Here is a 24,562-nt window from a genome sequence, read left to right as displayed (position 1 = left end):
GTGACTGAATGTACACTTAAACAAATCATAGGGTACATTGGCGATGAAGGAATGCTCTTATTAAATGAATCTCTACATACAAACTGTCGTGTTTATTTGGGCAGCTTGCTTAAAGCAGTCTGCTAGTCGTCGCACCGCCGTGTTCGATATGAGACCCAAAGTGACATATACAACGCGTGTAAATACATTGTTTACACTAAATTTGAAAACGCTGCGTTGCGTGACGACCGTAGCGCTTTAAACGCAGTCCGTATAGAGTTGAGTGAGATATCATCTGAATTTGTGGTTCAGATGTTCTGCAGCATACAATAAATAAGATTCAAAAAGCCTTTTTATGTTGTAACTAAATTGCTTGAATACAGGTAAACACACTCCAATTTTGGAAGGGGGTCTCAATACACGAGAACGGGCCTTTCCTATAACGCACATCTCACTACGTTTTTAATAGTCAAGTCGAAGTGTTTACAAGATTGTGCCTCATTGACCATTGGTGGCAAAGTATGGCAAACACCTGACTAGTCAAATATTATTAATCATATTATCAGAATGGTGACCATGGTGACAATCTCCTCGACTATTAGGTTATATAAAATTAATGAGCAACTGCAGCAGACATTGATTCAGCTAATCAAAAGTACATAATATATAATCTGTCGTCAAATGGGTACCACTTCTTGGTCAATATGTCATAAACAGGTTGATAACCCTGGATGACCCATTTGCACACTTAAATGTTTTCACAAAATACATAAAAGGTGTGTACAACAAGCAACATCTCGACTGAGATTGCTCCTCTGCACATTTCAAATAGAGAAGTGAAGAGAAAGGTCCACCTGAAGTACTTTTATGTATAACATCAAAACAATCGAATTTGCTGTTTTCAACAAGTAGTCAAAAAAATCATTTTTTTTTACAAAAAAATATTCACCTAAATCACAGAATTAATGATATCATCATGAAATGAATGAATCCAAGAGAGGTCTACCCAAGGTATATATACCAAGTATCAAAGCATTCAGACTTGTAGTTTTCAAGAAGAAGTTAAAATAGTCAAAAGTTGACACAGACACCAATGGACAATCAAGATGACAGCGGAGTTAAAACAAAACCTCACATTTGCACAACTTAATGAAATACATCACAATTGCTCACCACATCAGATACCGGTGGGATTCATTAATAATTTTGCATTTTTTCATGCAAAAACTAACATGATGATATAAATACATATTTATTCTTTAATTGAGTAGAAAATTAAAACTATATATCCCTGTACCATGGTTATCCCATTAACATGAAAAAACACATTGCATTCAAGTCCCCTCAATATTTCAAAAATTTGACAATTATCAATTTGTCTGTATTGCGAAATTATTAGACAATAGTGACATCCTGTGAAGTCAACATGCATAGCACCTATAACATATTATTATACATCTGTCACTGTAACGCCATAAGTTTGCAGTGTTTTACGGGGTATTTTCATCCTACCAAATAGGGAAAGATTATGCACGCAAGCATCCTTTAATGATAAAAACAAAAATAGCTGCCACCAGGGTTTGACCAGACTCCACACAAAGAAGTTCGCTGATTCTGTTCTAAACTTTTTAGATTTCATGATGTATCCTTGGAAGGGAAAGATGTATAATAATAAGGTTATTACGAGGATACCTCAAAGTATGCACTGAGACAGTACGCTGTCGCATCGACTTCTGCTGTGTGTCATTCAATACTCTCGCTGTACTGCTTTCATGCATACTTTGAGGTATCCTCGTAATAATCTCATATTATCTAGAAAGTATTATCTTGAGGTATTTTAAATTAAAAAAAAAATTTTCAAAAAAAGACCACTGTTATCTTATTAGTTCCACACCATTAATAAAAAGACTAACTCTGTAAGATTTTTTTTGTCTACTAGTATTGAATACTTAAATGTAGCGCTACCACCCACTTAATGGTGAATTAAATTAATAATATGACCCAGTCTGAGAAAAATATTCATATTAGTGTAAAACACTTACAAGAATGACAAGATTTATGACAACAGACGAATCTCTTCCTACATACCGGGTAAGTTACAGAAAATGAAATTCTAATTTGAAAAACTAATATCAATAATTACAACTATATTATAATGTACTCAAAATACTACAGTTTATTGATTAAGTAATGGCAATGAAAAAGTTAAAACAAAATTTATAAATTTACCAGTATATAATTTGAATAAAAATGTTAATCACTGCAGATGTAAACAACAGAATGATTTTCACATTAGTTTGTGCAAGGTGGTGAAACTTAACAATGATGGTAAAAACATTACGTCAATAGCTTCTCAGCAGTTCTCCTGCCATTGTAGATACAATCATTGACACTGACTCCACAGAAAGATGATCCTATGACATCTAATGGCATGTTATGATGATCAAGATATTTGTTTATTTTGTCTGCAAAAAGAACAAAAACAACATAACAGAATGCTTATTGACTAAACTACCGATTACAAGCTTTCAGAGGAGATACTGACTCAATATATGGTACACAACTAGCATATCTGGCCAGCAACAAGAAAATCTTTGATTCCCATGATCAGACACCAAAAAACAATACTTTCTGCTCATATGCTAGGCATGTAACATTCATAGTTATTAAGGGTATGTGTTCGGTTCCTATACTCAAAACATGTGAAAAAATCACAGCATACTAATTACAATGAGTGAAACCAAAGAATAGCATGAACTTTCTGTTTACAGGAAGATTCTTAGTATAGGGGGTTTACCATCTAAGGTAAAATGACTAGTTTTCACTGGGTTTTAACAAAATCAACAAAAACTCCTCAAGTTGAATGAATAAAGTGTTCATTTTTCTAGACTAAACTCAAATATTGTTCATTAAAACATAATACACATTTTGTCTACCCTTCTACTTCATTTGCACACAGGGTTCTTCTTCTTACCAACTATTTTGAAGTGTCCAACACGGTACTGTGGTATAGCATCTTTGTGTATGTTAACAATGGACCGTGTAGGCTTAGCCTCAATATTGATTTGTTTTTTTAAGCTTTCCATGGCGACCGCCAGGAGATGTTCGGGATCAGCAATTGCAGGGTCACCAAAGTTGTCTTCGAACCAATGACCTCCCATCATGCACTGCAACATAAGCATTAATATTATTTGAAATGGCAGAATTATTTGAATTACTGTAAAATGACTAATTTTCACTGGGTTTAAATTTTGCTGATTCACCATTTCATGCATATTCAGTGGATTTTAAATTCACTGTTTTATCATTTAGATAATGTGTTCTATGCTAAATTTATATACTGGCTTTTAATTTAGCGCATTTTCCACTTAGCGAAATAAGCAAAATTAAAACCCAGTGAATAATTAATCCTTTTACAGTAGTTTGAATTTACTTTCACAGAAGAGCATTTACTTTCTCTGATGTGTGTCATATCTTTTGATTGGTTGAATAACCTACTGATGATGCTGTGTAATGATAGTCCTTATCTGCTATGTCTGACCAAATTTGAAAAAAAAAAAAACATATTTCATTTTTGAATTAAAGTGACTATGTTGTCGAACATTCTGGTGCAGATAACAAAATCTCGTTAATATTGAGCAAACATTGAACAAACAAAGTGTGCGGCGAACATTTCTTATTGCTGCCATAGAGGGATCTCAACAATGAGACTTACTGTGAGTCGTGTCGTTGGACTACCAGGTCTATTGTGTTGTGGGAATGTACACGAATCATATATAACACCAAGTAGTTTGCTCTTCTCCCAAGACGGAATTAGATAACCAAAACCCTGAAATCAAGTAAAAGCAGAATACTATGCAAATTACTCTTTGTGTACTGTAAACTCTGTATTAGAACCTGCGGTTTCTATTGAAATGATACAATGCAACAAAGGGGATGCGGCTTCTATTAGAGCATCTACATATATGAGACGTGGTGAATGTTTGGTTCTCAATTGTTCAAAAAGAATGGGTTTGACTTATATTAGGGATGCAGCTTTTAATAGAGATTTTATGGTAATTGCAGTACTGTAAATACTTTATTTTAGCTGGACTTAATTTTCGCTCAATAGACTTTTTGGGTGTTTTGTATGTAAAATATTTTCAATGATTTTTGACAAGTTGAATGTAAAATATAGGTAAAAAGGTATATTCGCGAAAATAGCGAAAATCAATTCCAAGCAAAAATAAAGTACATGTACTGTAAAATACTTTATTTTCGCTTGGAATTAATTTTTGCTGAAGGAATGATTCAGTGAAAATAAAATCCAGCAAATATACCTTTTTTCCTACATTTCACATTTAACGTGAAAAAAATCACCCAAAATGTCTTTTCAGAGAAAATTAATTCCAGCTAAAATAAAGTATTTCACAGTATTCTATATTAATATAACTAATTTTAGAAACCTGATACATTTTGAAAGTTAAAAACATATTTTAACAACATCACCTGTCAATGCCCTTGTTTCCTATAAGTTTGTATGTCCATAGAGGTTTTCAGTAGGCGATGTATTAACACTGATTTTAATGTAAATATTTTTGCTCATAGACCAAACCCAAAATTTTTCAAAAACAATAATTTATTGTCAAAAATGCAGATTTTAAAAGCAGTTCACAGAAAGGTGAGGTCATTAAAACTTTTTATAAATATAATATTTTATAAATAAAAATGAAAGTTAGAATTTAAATTAACCAATCCAGGAATGGTAATGAGACATCATTATTCGTTCTTATTACCGTAAAATCTGCATTAGAAGCCGCATCCCTAATAGAAGTCGGAACCATTATTTTTTAACAATTGTGACCCTAATTTCACCTTTTCTCATATGTGTAGATGCTCTAATAGAAGCCGCATCCACTCCGTTGCATTATACCATTTTAATAGAAACCACGGTTTCAAATATAGATTTTATAGTAATATTAATGATTCAGTTTGATATTATCCAATCACCAAGTGCCTCATTTTGAATATGTAGTAGCAATATAGTAGCTACATGTATATAGAGCTATGTCACATGAAAGCTTGGCTGTGCATTATGGGCGTAAATAATATTGAGCCAATCTCTATATTTGAATGATAGACGATGAAAGCGGTATTTTTCAATTATAAATATGTTTGAAATGAACAGCTTTAATTTCACTGTAATCAAACGTACAGCTTATAGTTCACTGTAATGGATGTTAAAGTCCACTTTTTTTATCTTTCACAAAATGAAATCCATATAAATATTTGTTAAAAATTTTTTTAACATTGTCATTAAAACCAATATAAAATTATGTTTATTTGGTCCAAAGTTATCAAAAAATCAGATCAATGAATTTTGGTAAAATGAAAACATATGAAAATGAGATATTACAGAATTAATGGAATAGTATTCTTGTACAGATTGACTACATGCCATCAGACCACATAGCTGCAGGCAAACAACAAATCAGAAATTAGAATACACAACAATAGTATGAGTATAAAAGGTGAGTTCTGATTGGTCCATTGTGTTATATGGTACTGAAGTTATATGTGAAATGAAATATTTATTGATTTACTGATTTGAATGAGATTTATTATTATATTTACATCTGTTGGTAATACATTGCCTTCAAATTCCAGATTTATGACAGCAACTGACACTTGTTGAATTTCTTGTAAAAGCTTTGATAAAATATTATGGTTAGAAGGAAGTAATCCCGATAAAACTGTAGGAAAAACCAAAAACAGGAATCAAATGAAATGAAAATACCAGTCAAATATTCTACTTGCATGGACACATATCAAAGACCTTTACAAAATAATTCAGGGTATGTATACTTACCTGTAGCAGGTACTGCACTGATGACATGGTCTGCTGTGTAGCAGTTGTCTTTGGTTGTAACCTGTGTAGAAGAAATAACACAGTAATGTTGAATGCTTCATTTTGATTGGTGGAAACAGTATTTATAATTGGGCAGTCTCAGCCATGTGAAGGTGTACTGCAGGATGTATAATTTGATGTATAGTTAATAATCGCGAAAAAAACACAAAAAATGCACTCAGGCATAACAAGTTGATATCAACCTCTGCTACACTGCTACATTCCCCGTACTGCTTTCATACATACTTTTTATTTCCAATAATAAACTCATAAATCATGTTCAGAATGTACTAAGTACGGGTTAAGATTTAAGTAAATTATGTATACTGGCTGGCTAGTTCAGATTACATTCACACACAGGAGGAAATAACTGCTAGCATAGATAAGGTATGCCAAAACTTGTTAGAAATATACAAATATTTCAACTATGATTACCAAATACAGTAACTAGCAAGGAATACATATTACCTCTACAGTTAAAAAATCAATACCAAAGAGTGGCAGAATAATAGGAAGTAGTACAGAATACGATGGTCAGTTCATTTTTTTTTTCAAGAACAATGTCCCTAGATGTGATTGCATTGATTGTCATGTCACAAATGGCATACCAAAATGAATACTTAATATGATTATAATAATAGATCTTCCAAATGAAAATGAAATACAATAGCGTTTGGGCACATAGCCTGTGCTAAGCATTCACACACACTTTGTTAGCCTGTGCTAAGCATTCACACACACTTTGTTAGCCTGTGCTAAGCATTCACACACACTTTGTTAGCCTGTGCTAAGCATTCACACACACTTTGTTAGCCTGTGCTAAGCATTCACACACACTTTGTTAGCCTGTGCTAAGCATTCACACACACTTTGTTAGCCTGTGCTAAGCATTCACACACACTTTGTTAGCCTGTGCTAAGCATTCACACACACTTTGTTAGCCTGTGCTAAGCATTCACACACACTTTGTTAGCCTGTGCTAAGCATTCACACACACTTTGTTAGCCTGTGCTAAGCATTCACACACACTTTGTTAGTCTGCGCTAAGCATTGTGTTGACACAATAAGAAAATAGTTCCAACCACTTTTCCAATAGTTCCACGCATGGTATGTGTCAGATCGGTTGGTTTGCAGTGATCTGCGTATCAATGCCATGCCAAGAGTTTCAAAGCCCATTCATGCATATTTTCTAACATTTTGGACTAACATTTTTTACCTCTTAAGCCCATGCTAAAGAGCTGTGCATGAGCGCAACTATAGTATATTACCTTAATTGTATTATTATCTGTAAACTCTAATTGTTTACACTGGTTTTGTTTGATAATCTCAACACCATGCTGTGTCATGAGAGTGTCAGTTAGTTTGTCTGTCAGTGTCTGCAGTCCTCCCTGCAATGTCCATACTGGCCATCTCTCTTTCTTGGCTTGCTTCACTAATGCACAGTTGCTCTCAGACTTGGCTTCTGAATAAAACAACATTTCAACAATCTATTATTGTCACGGAGTGAGTTTTGAAAATAATATCATCACTTTCAATTCATGAAGATATTCAATGAATCAATTTAGGGAGTTTAATTTATGAAGTGGAGTTTTAGTCTGAAACAAGAATGCGGCAAATTCAAAACTTGTAATTAGATGTTAATTACCTTTTCCTTGTAGGAAGAGTCCTTTAATTAATGAGCCACGTTGCCTTGCTGGATCAAATATTGCGGGAAAACAAGATTTAGCACTCAACTTTCGAGCATCACCAGCAAAAATACCAATACATAGAGGATCCATCACATAATCAGCTATCTGAAATTAAGACAATGTTTTATTTCCCATTACCAGGTATTTCATCCAAATTTGATTGTTTAAAACAGGGGAGTCGTCACCTGCGCATGCATCAGATGGCCATAGCATGTCATTGTTTACAAACAAGCGACTACCCATGAACTTTTGCACTTTTAGCGTGTGTTGTTATCATCTCTTGGGACTCAATTCCTGCGCATACGCAGGTGACGACCCTCTCGCTTTAACTGTCAACAGCTAGAATCTCTAACCTACATGCACTAAGTAGGCAATTGTGACACTCACTTACTTACCCTGGGGGAGGGGAGGGGAGGGGAGGGCAACTCGGAGGAACAGCTGGTACACATGTTTAAGAATAAAAACATATAAAAAGGTATTTGTTTTTGAGGTAAAAACAAATAATGCATGACATGTATTTAGGATTACTTTTTCTGTAAAATTCAAAAACCCATTATAATAATGTTGCTGGTAATTTTGTTTAATCAAAGGAGTTGTAATGATATTTCATCAAAACATTTTTCGGAGACAATTAAGATCATTATGTATGAAGTTTACCTTGTTACTTCCAGATGATAGACTGACCCAAGTATTTGACCTTCAAATATCATGAAATTTGGGTATATGGGCAACATATATCAAACAGAGGTTAACAATTTTTACTGTAAATAGTGATTTTTTCAAACATAGGTACAATTTGCTAGGGTGTCTGCTTAACTAATTCTCAAGTCACTTGCTTACCTAATTGCCAACTGACTCACTCACCTTCTTCCCAACCACCTTGCATACCTCATTTCCACCAAATTACCTTGCATACCTAATTTCACCAAATTACCAACCCATTCGCCTAACTTGCAACCCTATCATTCACCTAATTCCCAACCCATTCACCTAATTCCCAACCAACTTGCATACCTCATTTCCAAACCACACACTCACCTAATCCCCAACCCATCCATTCACCAAAATACCAACCCATTCACCTAACTTCCAACCCTCTCATTCACCTAATTCCCAACCAACTCACTCACCTTCTTCACAACCAACTTGCATACCTCATTTCCAAACCACACACTCACCTAATCCCCAACTCACCCATTCACCTTATTACCAACCCATCCACCTAATTCACAACCCTCTCATTCACCTAATTCCCAAACCCTCTCACTCACCTAATTCACAACCCTCTCACTCACTCACTCACTCACCTAACCCCCAACCCTCTCATTCACCTAATTCCCAACCCACTCACTCACCTAATTCACAACCCTCTCATTCACCTAATGCCCAATCCATTCACCTAATTCAAAACCCTCTCACTCACTCACTCACCTAACACCCAACCCTCTCATTCACCTAATTCCCAACCCACTCACTCACCTAATTCACAACCCTCTCATTCACATAATGCCCAATCCATTCACCTAATTCAAAACCCTCTCACTCACTCACTCACCTAACCCCCAACCCTCTCATTCACCTAACCCCCAACCCTCTCATTCACCTAATTACCAACCCACTCATTCACCTCATTACCAACCCATTCACCTAACTTGCAACCCTCTCACTCACCTAATTCCCAACCGACTCACTCCCTTCTTCCCAACCAACTTGCATACCTAATTTCCAACCCACACTCACTTAATTACCAACCCACCCATTCACCTCATTACCAACCCATTCACCTAACTTGCAACCCTCTCACTCACCTAATTCCCAACCGACTCACTCCTTTCTTCCCAACCAACTTGCATACCTCATTTCCAACCCACACACTCACCTAATTCCGAACCCAAACATTCACCTAATTCCCAACCCTCTCATTCACCTAATTTCCAACCCATTCACCTAATTCCCAACCCTCTCACTCACCTCATCCCCCCACTTGCTTACCTTATCCCAAATCTATTCACTCACCAAATTCCAAACCCACATGTTTGATTCATTCTTAAATAACTTGTTTACCTCATTCCCTAGTCGTTTTCTAATAAAATCATGAACACTCTCGTCTTCTTCAATTTCTGTTTTTACAAATGGCTCTTTCATTATGTATGATATAAACGATTTAGTGAAAGGTGCTTGAGTGAATAGAACAGACTTCAAACCAGATGGTAATTGGTGCATCTGATTCCTAGCATAGATAAACCTCTTATTTGCTGCTGCATGGTGGCTAAGTACTGGAACAACTTGGTCGGCCAACCCCAGTTCAGCAACCTATGAAAGTTTAAAAAAGATTTTTAAATTTGATTCTGCGACTATATTTGCTATCCTGATTATATACAAGTTTTCTGAATGCTGGGCCTCATTTTGTAACTAATTGAATATGATGGGAATTCTGGTAGTATTATGAGCACATTCCAGATTCTATAGATTAATGTGTGTATTCACTGTATTTGTATTTATATTTATAGTCTAGTCACATGCAGTTGGAGTATTTATATTTATGATTACTTGATATATGAGGAAAGTACTGTATTTGACCCATAGTGAATGTATTTTTGATAGAATTTCTTTGCAGGCATTTTTTTAAATAAGGGAACAGGGGCGCAGCGCCCTCATGCTATGGCCATGCGCCCCCTTACCCTGGGAAGCAGATCCTCTGGCAATCATGAAATTCTGATTGACCAGAGATCACATATGGACACAGTCTTCAACTGTGACTTGTCCGATAGTAATTTTGGCCCCAAGGAAGCTATACAATGCTCCATTTTAACTTAGAATTATCAAAACCTCCACACCCTGGTAGGGAGAACCCTATCTCCCCACTTGGTGGCGCCGCTGAATTACAGTGCTCCCTCTTGCAGTTTTTTTCTAGATAAAACCCTGCATTGCAAGTAATTTTCACATGTGAGATAATTTTTGTTTACAGTAAATACTTGTGGATGCTGGGCATACTGTACAATCCAGTGATACCATTGTATGCACAGAACAAATAAATTTATATTTTGAAAGTGATTTTGTTTGTTTGTTTGTTGATTCTTGTCATTTCCTGGCGTTAGGACGTAACATACGTTGCCTCCTAGCATCGGACCGAGACACTTGCATAGATATAGTGATCTTGAAAAACATCTTACTACATGTATTATATATATTTATATAATTTGATAGAATGAATTGACATTTTATTAACAAAATAAATGTAAAAACAAATCAGAGGCCACAACATTTGTGTTTGTGACTCAAGTCACCTATACAATCACAAAGACCAACCACTCCAGCATTCAAAAAGCTGACTGAACTTGATTCCATTGACTTAAGATGCCTATAAAATCAGAGGGCACACTGATTCTGAGAGCTCATTCATTTAGTGATATCAAACTAAACACTCTTCCTGATTGGTGGAATGAGATATGTAAAAACAGAATGGAAAAGCAAATACCATACTCTCATATGATTATCATGCATGAAGCAAATAAGTAGTGTATGCTTTACAATGTTATCATGGATTCTCAATCAAGCAAGTTAAGTAGGCAGATCAATTGTATTCTTTTACACATATTTAGAAAAGTAGGCAGCTAATAAGTAAAATGTTAATTAGCCTTCATCCACATTTTAAATAAACCACTGCATTTCACTGTAAGCAGTATTGTACCACACATTTTTCTAAAATTGTAAGTTGAACAAACACAAATTTCAAACACGTTTTTTTTTTTACCATTAACAAGTACTGAAAAATCACTATGATTCCTTGTACTAGTTACTCAGCTTATGGATTAGCACTGTAATTCACTAAAAAAAAAAAATTACTGTTAAAATGCAATTTGTTTCCCACCATAATCATGGTTAAAGTAACATTCTTAATACTTACTAGTTCTAAAGTATTCTTTCCGACAGCTCCTGCTGTCCTCAAGCTGCGTGGACCATGTTCAAATATAGCTCCATCTTCAGAAACGGTTGTATTTACCCAACCACCAGTGCGATGACTACTTTCAACAACAACCACCTGTCAGAATAAGTAATCGCACAGTGATTCTGTTGTCTTGTAAGCAGAGATGGATACGTGTGATTGAGATAGAGAATATCAACTTAATGAGAATTCATTTCCATAAACAATTATAGTGTAAACCTTACATTTCCACTGCCAGGAATATCATCAATTGATTTCTTGAGGGAACATGTTGGAACATACAGTGCACTTATTAAACTCAGTGCAAGTTTCTACATGACTCATTGAAACAATCTTTTATCAAAATATAATTGGGATGTGAACATCTTGATTGTCTTGACAGTGATTGCATTAAAATGACAGTAGCTGTAACTATTAATCTTTTTTCTCTGATTTTTATTTTTTAACAAAAACATTTCCTGTGTAATTGATATAAAATTTGTAATGGTGATCAGCAAAATATAAACACTGAAAGCATAGTATATATGCTATATATTAACGTTGTACATTAAATCACATGTAAGAGGGCGGCATCTATCCAGTTTTGTCAAGTGAACAAGATGACAAGAACCCTAGGCAAAATCATGTCATATACCTCTCTCTGACAACCTCTTACTGATGATTTTATGTGTTACTTCCCATAATAGTGTGGGTCATAATTTTCTATGACCGTTTTAAATGATGGCAAGTCCATGACCGTTAGTTTTCACATCACTAATCATGTGATGTATCATTGTGTATAATCCATGCAATTGTGTATAAAACAATATTTTGGTGACATTTTGTCATCTTTAATTGGTTATACATTGTATTTAACCGTGAAAATATTAAAAATCACAGTTATTATTGCATTAATCCTTCAAGCACCATTTTTGTTGTTGTTGAACATTTTAACAATTTCCAATATTGACAAGGAGAACATCTCCTGATCTGGAAGTTAATCTATCAAGGAAAAGAGCCACACTGGGGATATAGCTGGTTATATTCTGGAAATTGTACTACACTTAGTATTATGAACCCGGGTTATTTTATTTACTTCGGGAATATCCAGCGTCTGTGGGAATACCAGGGTGTATCATGTAGACATTCTGCGGTACACAAATTGGCTAGAACCTCGTCATCACATCATCATTGTGTTGAGCATGGATGTACATGTACATCTTAGTACATCCATGTGTTGAGGGACGGTGCTAAAAATAAGACACACCCCTCTTGAATTTTTCGCAAAGTACCTTCCCAAACCTGAGAGCCTGTGATCTCGCCAGGTAATATGCAGACGATAAACCACTAATTCCTCCTCCCAACACAACAGCCAACGCGGTCATTTTCGCTAAAAGTAGGCAGACAAGTTGAAAACACTCCAAACACGAACAACTGCAATGGGCGACGCCATTGTAGGAGAATAAAATAGACATGCGCGCTGACCCAGGAAGAACATTTTTTACTAGTATGACCTCGTTTGTTGATGTTTGAGCCCTGGTTTGAGGTGTGCGTGTTGTTCTTACGAATTTACGAATGTGTCGACTATATCTTTTGTGCTATACAAGATGTAAACACTACAAATAGTTCATGAATCTGTGCTGATTCTGGTAGGTGCAATTTAAGACACGATTATCGAACCATATTTCGTCATTTTGTGTCATTGTTTGACCTGTCCTTTGTTTTGTTTTTTAAATAGATGTCGATGATATGAGATGGGGTGTGTACAAACAAAAGACACTCGATACACGGCGGGTGAGAGGTCACAGGAAGGACATAAAGATGATGAAAGCGGCGACGCAGAGAAGATAAAAAGGACTGCTCTGGAAGGTAATTACTTTGCTGTGGGTTACTGCTACTATAGATTATACAAACAAACCTTTTAAATTCATTTATTTTAGAATATGTTGTTGTCTACAAATTTAGCTCCATACTATTAAATACTACTATACATTCATATATAATGTGTTCCCGATTTCTCCCCATGTTTAAATGGTATAACCCTAAAATTAATTACACTATTTTCAATGTACATTATTATATGTGAAATATAATTACATACCGATTAAATAAATTATTAACTACTCTCATAGATATTTATTGTAAATGTTTATAAATGAAGATTAAAATTCCAATGACATGTGATTATGATTCCCTGTTTGGGTGATTATTTATAGTGCCCTCTCTATGCATGAGGATGATTGCTGAGTGAATCATGAGGTCATTTCAAAAGTACTGCTGATCTGCACTGGCTCGGAAGATGAATTCTGATTGGCTAAAAAAACAAAAGACTTGTGGCGTTGAATGCACGTTCATTCTCAGTAATGTTATGCAAATTAGAAATTCAAACTAGCTAATCATTTACAACCTTCCGAGCCAGTGCAGATTAGCCCCAAAAGTATGTTCATCTGTTCAATGCACCAATTTACTTGTCGCTATCTGGTAGTCATGGTTACTTTTTTAGTAACCCTGAGTTTGTCGAATAGTTTTGAAGTGTCATTTATAAATATTTAAGAAAATAACCATAAAACCTCATCCATTTGTACTCTGAGCTTAGAGTAAATAAATAGCTAAATAAATATAATATGAAATAAATATCTAAACAAACCAGAAATCATCAGATTATGGAATTAAAGTGTGTTTTTTTTTTAGGATAACAAGTGATTAGCTTATGTGTGACATTTTTCTCTTGTCTGCTTCCTTATTGGTCATTATATAGATACAGCTTTTTGCATGCATGGTCATTAATATGTATTGTTCTAAGTCTTGATAGGGGTTTGAAAACCTTCAAAACAGAATTATTTGTTTGATCGTAATTAATTGTGATGCCTTTCAGAGGTCACATTAATTAGTGCAACAATATGCATTTAGGGCGTAATGTTTTTACCACATGTCCTTGTATCATAGAAATGCACACATTGACACACAAATTTACAACCTGCATATTAATCTTTTATTAAACGCATTCACAAGAAATAGACATGCTTACATCAGTATCATGAATTTGTATCATATTAAATAACTTGACATAAATATTAATTAATTCATTTCTAGATTTAGGACCAAATTGTCAAAAAAAAATTTGAGACACTATGATTAGCTGTTTTTATTTGTTTTTATTTTGTCCATATCATTGTAGATGACGGTCAAGGTATATGAGAGGAAAGTGAATGTTGTTGTTGTCGTTGACTTCATCCTAAAACTTTGGGGGTTACATAAACTCAAACAGCTTGTTTTTCCAGATTCAACTAAATTCAATTTTGTTATGTATTTTTTTCTACATATTGTGTAAATTTCACTCAAACCAGATGTTCGAATCGCGTCTTTCTTGCATAACGTGAAATCTCGCACTGAATGAAAAATCACTTATTAGATATCTGTAGTAGACCATTATGTAGTTTTCTTTCCGTTTTCAAATCATGCTAGTGTTAAATACAGTGACATTGTTTTATTTATTTTGTCAAATTTGTGTGCAAAATGGTATTTTTAGTTCATGTTCACTTCCATGGGATGTGGAGATAAAATCTCCCTACCTAGTCATTTTGACTTTTTACACAGATTTATTTGACTGAACTGTTGCCAAATGGCAGCCACATGTCACTTTAGACAGGTGGTCCTTATATACAGGTTATCTGTACATGTAAATGCCCCCTCAAAAAAGGTCACTGTGGCTGGTGATAATTTTAAAGATGGTCACTATCACAGGTTTGACTACCGGTATATTAATTTTTTTTAAGATTACTTATAATCATACAAATCCAGCAGTGCATGATTAGCCGGGATCAGATCCAAGTCTATACACAAAAATAACTAGCAAGAACACAAGAAAGTTTCAATCATGGATGTAGTTTGTAATATTATGTTTATCTGGTTCATAATTAACAAAAAATTATAGAAAAATACATGAAAGTGTGCAAAAGGTTGCAAACATTATGGTGTTCAAGGGAATCACATGAATAAGATGCATATTATTGATATTCTAATCAGTTCCTCTCTCTTGATTTATTCAGGTGACATTACAGCTGCCAGGGAAGAAAGTCATTATCTTCTGGAAATTGAACAATACCATGAAGCAATATCAATGCTCGATCAACGATTACAATTGGAAAGAGACCTCTATGGGAAAAAAAATGCAAATGAAAATGTGGCCATCACCCTTGGATATCTCGGTGAGGCGTGGTTCAAATTGGAAAACTATGGGAAGTCACAGTTGTACCTCTATGAAGCTCTAAATATGTGGAAGGAAATGTATTCCAATTATGCAGCATACAATAATGAAGACTTGGCTAAACTGTTAACAAACTTGGCCAATGTTTGCGAGAAAAACAAAGACTTCCCAAGTGCAGTGAAATATCATGAGCAAGCATTAAGAATGAAGAAAGCAATAGAAGCTGGTATGGCGCTCCCTATTGGGCTGGCATGTAATGCTGTTGGTGATGGAGCGGGAAGTTCTGGTTCAAAACTAAATTCATTGAGAAGGTCTTAGCACTATCTGTGTGTAATCAGTTTGTTCTATTAAGTAGTTCTCCACAGAACACCTTGACCTTGATTTGCAAATTGTTGCAAGTAGATTGTGAAGTTTTAGAACAGTGATCGTTATAATTTTGCTCTTCTAGACTCTGTGGCTTTCACAAAATTTCATTCAGACAAATGCCCGCAAACTAATTAGCTAACTAATATACCGCCCTCTGTAGGTGAACTGTTTGAAGTAGTTTCTAAGCTGACAAAATATGCAAATAAACAGTCTTTGCTCTGCTGTGGTATTTCTATGGTAATTACAAGTAATATTTTATTGATTCAGTGTAAAATAAATGTTAATTTTTATTAATATATGCTTTCATCGGTGATGCGCTTCTGATAGAGCAAATACGGTATGTGATGAGCTCAGCCAACCATCAATGCACAAAAAGTAAACCCAGAGATGAAAACTACAAAGTTGACAATTACCTGTTTTGGTTTATGTACCACTTTGCTATTTGCTTATTGCCAGCATTACTTCAAATGAACACCATATTATGAATAGAATGACAATTTCTTATGTTAATGATCATTGATAATCATTTGAAATTGAAAATTGACCTTCAAAGGTCACACATCCTGGTTGATTTGTTACTATGAAAATCAAAAATAAATTTATTTTATTGATATTTCAGCACAAAAGAACCAATAATTTCGTTCACATGTACTCCTATAAGGGATGTGCTTCTAATAGAGCAAATACAGTACTGATTTAAAATTTTGGCTGATAAGTAAAATTAGCCAAATTAAATCCAAGTGAGCATGTAAAATAACAATAGAACTTTTATTTTATCTGCCAAATTCATGAACTTGCACAAAATGGAGATGTGCATCTAGTAGATTAAATCAGAGGTACATTACTTGGGGTTTGTAACTACGGTGACATGATACCAAGATCCCGTCACAATCTCGCTCTCGCATAAACGTTCCAACTCAGAAAAAATGCGAATGCGCATGCCCGAGGTAACTAGGATACTGGGATGTCCAGGTGGATCAAAATAGCTGCCCACGATATGACGGATTACGAGAACTACTAGTATATTTTCTGTACATTTTCGATGTATTACATTTTTCACTATGATAGTGACAAGAAAAGTTTATTTTTTTCATTACAAACCTTGAACATTGATATGCGTCATGTCAGAAGGTCGTAGCCTCAGTCTCGCTATCTACGAGAAGAGACTTGAATGGGATCTTGACATGATGTCACCATACAGTACTATGCGAGTTGCAAACCCCAAGTAATGTACCTCTGATTAAATACACTACATGTGTCACTATTGGAAATGTTATTCTAATAGAGCAAATACAGTACCGGTACACCACTATTGGTGATGTACTTCCTATCTGAATTGAGCGATTACAGTAGTGCGTTATTATTTACTAATCCATATGTGGCTCAAGAAAACACATTTTTTAATATTCACTAATTAGATTTCAACTGATGGACTTGTCATGTGTTCTACATTATCCTGTTATCAATGTGTAATTTTTATAAACTACTGTAAAATTATTTGAAAGAAATTTAGCTAACTTTACCCTGTCCTTGATGTACTGGTACCTACACCCATATGTAGTACAACCATATTGACACATTAGAAATATCGTAACTAAATTAGGATATTTGCTAAAATAATGTGTTTCACCTTTATAGCATTATTAAGGGGGGGGGCAAGGGTTATTTTCGTTCAACGTAATTGCAATATTTTTTTGTTCGTACAACGTATATTGAAAAATTAAATTTCGTAATTCTGTAATCACATGCTAGACGTACAACATAATCAATCTAATATTTTTTTCGGACACTGTAAAAATGTGTCATTTTTCTCGGTACGTACAAGAATTTACATCCAAATAAAAAAGTTGTAAAGAATAATCCAGGGAAATTACATTTTCGAAACGACTAGATGACACAATTCACTGCAAAATTAAATTATCACTGTAAAAACTTCTTTTTTTTCCTTGTAATTTGTAAAAAGCCCTTTTTATTTCCCGTAAAACTGTACCAGCTACCCCCCTTGCCCACCCTCTTTATTCATGTGATAAATTATGGTGGAAATAAAATATTAATACATTAGTTATCTCTGATTCTCAGGAACAAATTCAAGTTAACTAGACATATATAAGTACTACCGATATAATCTAAATTTAAGACTTTATTAAGTCTTGATCTTCCTGACATGTTTCTGTAAAAAGTATGAGTGTCCACCCACATGCTGTTTGTATGTGTAAGCGTGTGAACAAATCTTTTATCTTGATATCTCCAGAATTCCCAAATGATTCGAAAATATTTTATTATAACATTACAGATACACAATTATTTGTCAGTTGCATTCTGTATTTTTTTAGTCCCCGTTCGGACGTAGTCCGAAAATGGGGACTTATGGTTTGCCCTGTGTGCGTCCGTCCGTCCGTCCGTCCGTCCGTGATCACCTGTATCTCGGACATGCATGGACCGATTAAGTTCAAACTTCACTCATACATCACACATTATATGGGACATATGCACATGCATTTTTTTCATGATCCGATTAACGATAGCCGAATAGCGGCCATTTTAAGGCCGAAAATGCATCAAAATCGCACATTTTCACCATTCCGGACCCGGATCTCAGTTATGCATGGACGGATTTTGTTCAAACTTGGTACATACATTAAACATAATAGGAACTTGATGCACGTCATTTTTTTGGGGGGATCGGGTTTGAAATGGCCGACTGGCGGCCATTTTGTTTTAAAGAATTCAGTTCTGGATCCGTATCTGAGACATGCCTGGATTGATCGAGTTCAAACTTCACACACACAAGGTACATCATGTCACAAATATGTATGTGCATTTGTTTCATGATCTCATTAACGATAGCCAAACGACGGCCGCTTTAAGGCCGAAAATGCATTGAAATCGCACATTTTCACCATTCCGGACCTGGATCTCAGTTATGCATCGACAGATTTTGTTCAAATTTGGTACATACATTAAACATAATAGGACCTTGATGCACGTCATTTTTTTTTCCCGGATCAAGTTCGAAATGGCCGACTGGCGACCATTTTGTTTTAAAAAATTCAGTTCTTGATCCGTGTCTGAGACATGCATGGATTGATCAAGTTTAAACTTCACACACACAAGGTATATCATGTCACAAATATGTATGTGCATTTGTTTCATGATCTCATTAACGATAGCCAAACGACGGCCGCTTTAAGGCCGAAAATGCATTGAAATCGCACATTTTCACCATTCCGGACCTGGATCTCAGTTATGCATGGACGGATTTTGTTCAAATTTGGTACATACATTAAACATAATAGGACCTTGATGCACCTCATTTTTTTTTTTCGGATCAAGTTCGAAATGGCCGACTGGTGGCCATTTTGTTTTTAAAAAATCAGTTCTTGATCCATATCTGAGACATGCCTGGATTGATCGAGTTCAAACTTCACACACACATGGTACATCATGTCACAAATAGATATGTGCATTTGTTTCATGATCCGCTTAACAATAGCTGAATGATGGCCATTTTAAGGCCGAAAATGCATCAAAATCACGTATTTTCACAATTCCGGAACCGGATCTCAGTCATGCATGGATGGATTTTGTTCAGATTTAGTACAATCTGTTGTACATATGCAGGTGCATTTCGGATCAGACCACGGAAAGTGGTCTGCAATTTCGGTCATGATCTGCTTTGAATGTACATGTCACTCAAATATGAACGGAACAGGGACGTGTCATTGACAATGACTTGTTTTTTATTAATTTTTTGCATAATTACAACTGTGTAATTGGGTGGTGGACGTTTAAAGATGTTTTGTACAGTCAAATATGTGTTAGTAACCTCCTCTATATGAAAAAAAAAACCTGTCACAGTCACCATGTCATGTTCACTGTAAGTTATATGCGTTCTGCCATATCATGTTTGATATTACCGCCAAAAGAAGCATTTATGAAATATGCTAACTCAAAATATCATGTATTCAGACACACAAATTACTGTTAAACATTTTGAAAAATCAACATGCAATTTTAGCAAAATGTTGATTTAGTGAATCTCTTTTGTCATTGTTGATTTCCTGTTTTCACAATACTTTTTTTTCGCATGCCAAAATAAATGTGCAATTATCACCTCCATAAAAACAAAGAAAAACTGTCAAGTGTAATTAGGAAGCGCCCCAGATTTTGATGTTCCGGATTACTGTATACAAATCCCCAAGCCTTGGTCATTTTGAATATATAATAAAGTCATTAGCGTCATCTTAAATTAGCAAATCATTTGTCTCGCTAAATTTGCTAAAAAGACATGTTTTACAGTACTGTAAAGGGGGTAATTATTCACTGGGTTTTAATTTTGATTATTTTGCTGACTGGAAAATGTGCTAAATTAAAACTCAGTGAATATGTAAAATTTAGCATAGAACACAATATCTAAATGACGAAACCATGAATTTAAAACCCACTAAATATGCCTAAAATGGTAAATCAGTGAAATTTAAACCCAGTGAAAATTAGTCATTTTACAGTATATTGTTAATTCTATTAAACAGTGTGTTATTTTTCTTGTGTTTATACATATATAGCACTGCTTTATCTTAAACAAATAACAGGTATTTAACATATTTTATAGAACTCTGTTAGCTCATGTTTAGTTTACACTTCAGGTATTCATCTTCCAAATTTTTGTTCATATCCTTATATCTTAAGGTTAAAATATTTTTTTTTATTTGTGACATTTGCTAACTTGAAAGCTGGTTGATTTGGTTAATTAGTCCCCGTTCGGACACAGTCCGAAAACGGGGACTTATGTTTTGACCTCCATGTGTCCGTGTGTGCGTGCGTCTGTGCATGCGTCCGGACCTGTATCTTAGAAATGCCTGGACCAATCACAATCAAACTTCACACATACATCATACATGATATTATACATATGCACGTCAATTTGTTTCATGATCTGATTCAAGATGGCCGAATGGCGGCCATTTTTGTGCTAAAAATCATCAAAATCAAGCATTTTTCGGCTGTTTACAGATGGATTTTGTTCAAAATTGGTATATACGTTAGACATTGTAGGACCTTGAAGCACATAATTTTGTTTTACAATCTGATTCGAGATGGCCGAATGACGGCCATTTTTGTGCTAAAAAATCATAAAAAGCAAGCATTTCTCGACTGTTTACAGATGGATTTTGTTCAAACTTGGTGTATACATTAGACATTATGGGACCCTGATGCAAATAATTTTGTTTTTCAGATTAGATTCAAAATGGCCGACTGGTGGCCATTTTGTTTTTATGAATGTGGTTCTCGTGCCATATGTCTGACTTGCTTTTACTGATTATGTTTAAATTTTAAATATTCATTATAGATCATGTCATAGATAGACAGATATATTCGTTTGACGATCCTATTCAAAATGGCCAAATGGTGGCCATTTTTGTGCTAAAAAAAATCATCAAATATCAAGCATTTCTTGCATTTATAGATGGATTTTGTTCAAACTTGGTACATATATTAGACATTACAGGTTTCTGATGCACATTTATTTTTCAGATCAGATTCAAAATGGCTGTCTGGCGGCCATTTTGTTTTAATGATTGGGCTTCGAGAGACATATCTCTTAAATGCTTTGACTGATTATATTCAAATTTATATATTTGTTATACATGATGTTATATATATACATGTATTCAAAATGGCTGATTTTGAATGCTGTTCCAGAGCAATATCTCTCAATATGGACAAGTACTTGTTTGATGATCAGATACAAATGTCAATCATTTTATTGTTAAAAATCATATTCCTAACATGGTTATATTCCAGCTATACTACTATAAACAAAACTATATATCTTAAATTTGATAACTAACGGGGACTGTGCCATGCATGGCTTGTTACTGTTATATTGACAATATACTGTGAAAATGTGACAGTGGATTTAGAAATTTTCAAAACTGATTTATTTCACTGTATTATTTTAAATATTGTGACAAGATTTGTTTAATGGTTGTCATTATTTCATTTATCTAAAATAATTTATTTCAATTTTGCTTGCAAAAATTGTCTAAGGTGGAATGTGAGATCTAAGAAGGTATCACGTTTTTGAAATTTGGATTCATCTTTGACACCCTTTTATGGTGAATGGAGCTGATATGGTTTGAACAAACACAATTCAGCATCGCATTACTGTAAAATACTTTTTCTCGGAATCGCTGAAGTGATGATCCAGGGAAAAATAAAATCCAGTGAATCTGCCTGCTTGACTCCTGTATGCTAAGTACACAATGGGAGTCTTCGCAATTAGTCTGTGTATGTGTCTGTGTGTCTGTTTGTTCCACTGATATCTCAAGAACCACATGTTGGTTTTTGATGAAACTTGATGCATAGATGCTCTGGGTAATACACAGTTTGGGTTGAAATTCATATTAATTACCTATTTTGCATGATAATTAGCTAATTTTTAGCTGATCCATGACTGTTCCACTGATATCTAAAGAGCCAATCATTGCATTTTGATGAAAACTCTGGACTAATGCACAGATATGATTAGTTTTCGGTAGGTAGATTAGTCAATTTTTGGCTTTTCCACTGATATCTTGGGTACTAATCATCACATTTCAATGAAACTTGGTATATAGCTGGTCTGTGACTTTGCACAGATCTTATTAGTTTTGCTCTCAAATCTATGCATATTAATTAGCTAATTTAATAACAATTAGTAAGTTTTCAGCTTTTAATTCAATCAAAATCTCAAGTACAAGTAATTTTGAATTAATTTTAATGTGTCTCTAATACTTTCATTACACAGAGTTCTTTCTAAGCTTTCTTTGATTTTCATTCATTTTACATTCAGCTCATCAAATATCAGTGGAAATAAACCTCATACAAAGTACCGGTAGCCAAAATGTCTTTTTAGCAAAAAATTATTCCCAGCTAAAATAAAAGTATTTTGCAATACTGTAAATACTACATTGATTTTTACTGGTATTTAATTTCACTATTTTTGAAATTCAGTGAATTGTAGTGAAATATAGTGTGACACGTAGACGTGAGTCGGCCCTCGCCGACCGAACAGCATCAGGTGTGTTGAGTTTGGAGCACCGGGGAGGGTACAATTCACACGACTCGTCAGGCTAAGTGAGCTATACTGTAATTGTAATTGTACGTGTTCATATAGCGTTACTTTAGTAGATTTCACTTATCAGCAATAATGATTTTAAAATCCAGTGGAAGTTGAATGCATTTACAGTATTGTCTTGGTACTTGCATTTCCTCTCTTATTTTCAAATAATTTTGCCTGAATTTAAATCAATACTAAAGGTGTGCATGTACACAATCTGATTAAAATCTGATGTAGTGGACGGGCTTTAATTATTTTGACTATAAACTTATTTTAATTTAATTTTTTATTATATTTGTTATTAATGCCCTTTTATTTTGTTATTTTACTTTGATTTTGAGATTTTTTTTTTAATTCCGCCCTACCTACATCTGATCCGACGCCTATGTAAGTCCCGCGTAAGTAACAGCCAGTTACAGCCCCCCCCTTTTATACAGGCTGTCGGTTGCTTACTTTTCAGTGTATACGGGCAATCTTTCTGTACATTATATTTTGCCCACTTGAATAAACCATTAATAGAAAATTGCTAGTATATTTTTATTTGCAAAAGAAATTCCACAGCATTTTACAATTTTTCTCATTACATTGAATATTTTTTTCACTTCCAACAAATGTGTACACTTCCAGATCACAGTCACTTGGGGGCTGAAAATCAATAAATACTAATTTTCAAAAAAAAAATCATCCGCTATACGTATATAAATAAACAAGTTGTGAAACACGGCACCGAGTAAATCGACACCCTGTCGGTTTCAAATGTCGATTTCTTACCTTAAAATGCGAAACAAAAATTTTAGAGGGGATCAGATGTTACGTTAATAACCATTGTTCATAATCGCTAACTTGGTTTTATTCAAAACTGCACAAATCCCGCGTTTTCTGATGATATCCGACGATTTCATGATCGAAAATGGCCAGCAGCCAGAATCAAGGGGGATTCGCATAGAGTTCTGGGTAAATCAAGGAAATACTCGCTGTTACGGCACGCCTGATTGGCTGAAAATGAGTATGCGCACTTGATTTACCCAGAACTCTGTGCGAATCCCCCTTGATTCTGGCTGCTGGCCATTTTTGATCATGAAATTGTCGGATATCACCAGAAAACTCGCGATTTGTGCAGTTTTGAATAAAACCAAGTTAGCGATTATGAACAATGGTTATTAACATAACACCTGACCCCCTCTGCACTTTTTGTTTCGCATTTTAAGGTAAGAAATCGACATTTGAAAACGACAGGGTGTCGATTTACTAGGTGCCGTGTTTCACAACTTGTTTATTTATATACGTATAGCGGATGATTTTTATTGAAAATTAGTATTTATTGATTTTCAGCCCCCAAGTGACTGTGTTCCAGATACATCTTCGCCAGCCAAGGTTCGTTCATTCAGTCAGTCATCGCTTCAATTTT

At 34.7% G+C, this 24,562-nt stretch overlaps 2 protein-coding genes across 2 annotated transcripts; one reads left to right on the top strand and one right to left on the bottom strand.

Moving 5' to 3' along the window:
• Window positions 1-2,129: 2,129 nt before the first annotated feature.
• Window positions 2,130-12,948, bottom strand: LOC100369510 (protoporphyrinogen oxidase-like). Its single transcript, XM_085499423.1, has 10 exons — window positions 12,772-12,948; window positions 11,462-11,596; window positions 9,619-9,867; window positions 7,512-7,659; window positions 7,135-7,328; window positions 5,828-5,888; window positions 5,593-5,711; window positions 3,695-3,808; window positions 2,954-3,146; window positions 2,130-2,444 (listed from the first exon to the last, which is right to left on the bottom strand). The coding sequence occupies exons 1-10, from the start codon at window positions 12,862-12,864 to the stop codon at window positions 2,317-2,319; spliced, it is 1,434 nt and encodes a 477-aa protein (XP_085355549.1). The 5' UTR covers window positions 12,865-12,948; the 3' UTR covers window positions 2,130-2,316.
• Window positions 12,949-12,992: 44 nt separating this feature from the next.
• On the top strand, window positions 12,993-16,346 carry LOC100368466 (uncharacterized). Its single transcript, XM_002732987.4, has 3 exons — window positions 12,993-13,128; window positions 13,218-13,348; window positions 15,529-16,346. The coding sequence occupies exons 2-3, from the start codon at window positions 13,234-13,236 to the stop codon at window positions 16,002-16,004; spliced, it is 591 nt and encodes a 196-aa protein (XP_002733033.1). The 5' UTR covers window positions 12,993-13,128; window positions 13,218-13,233; the 3' UTR covers window positions 16,005-16,346.
• The last annotated feature ends 8,216 nt before the right edge of the window (window positions 16,347-24,562 follow it).

Source organism: Saccoglossus kowalevskii, chromosome 5 (genome assembly GCF_978046115.1).
Source record: "Saccoglossus kowalevskii chromosome 5, keSacKowa6.1, whole genome shotgun sequence".
NCBI lineage: Eukaryota > Metazoa > Hemichordata > Enteropneusta > Harrimaniidae > Saccoglossus > Saccoglossus kowalevskii.
This window is presented reverse-complemented; position numbering and strand designations above follow the sequence as displayed.

Excerpts from the sequence above, each read along its gene's own strand:
- LOC100369510 (XM_085499423.1), bottom strand. The coding sequence starts at position 12,864 with ATGACCGCGTTGGCTGTTGTGTTGGGAGGAGGAATTAGTGGTTTATCG. Across the intron at positions 5,889-7,134 it reads CAGATAATAATACAATTAAG|GTTACAACCAAAGACAACTG; the intron begins GTAATATACTAT and ends TCTTCTACACAG. Across the intron at positions 2,445-2,953 it reads TGGACACTTCAAAATAGTTG|ACAAAATAAACAAATATCTT; the intron begins GTAAGAAGAAGA and ends TTCTTTTTGCAG.
- LOC100368466 (XM_002732987.4), top strand. The coding sequence starts at position 13,234 with ATGGGGTGTGTACAAACAAAAGACACTCGATACACGGCGGGTGAGAGG. Across the intron at positions 13,349-15,528 it reads AAAAAGGACTGCTCTGGAAG|GTGACATTACAGCTGCCAGG; the intron begins GTAATTACTTTG and ends TGATTTATTCAG.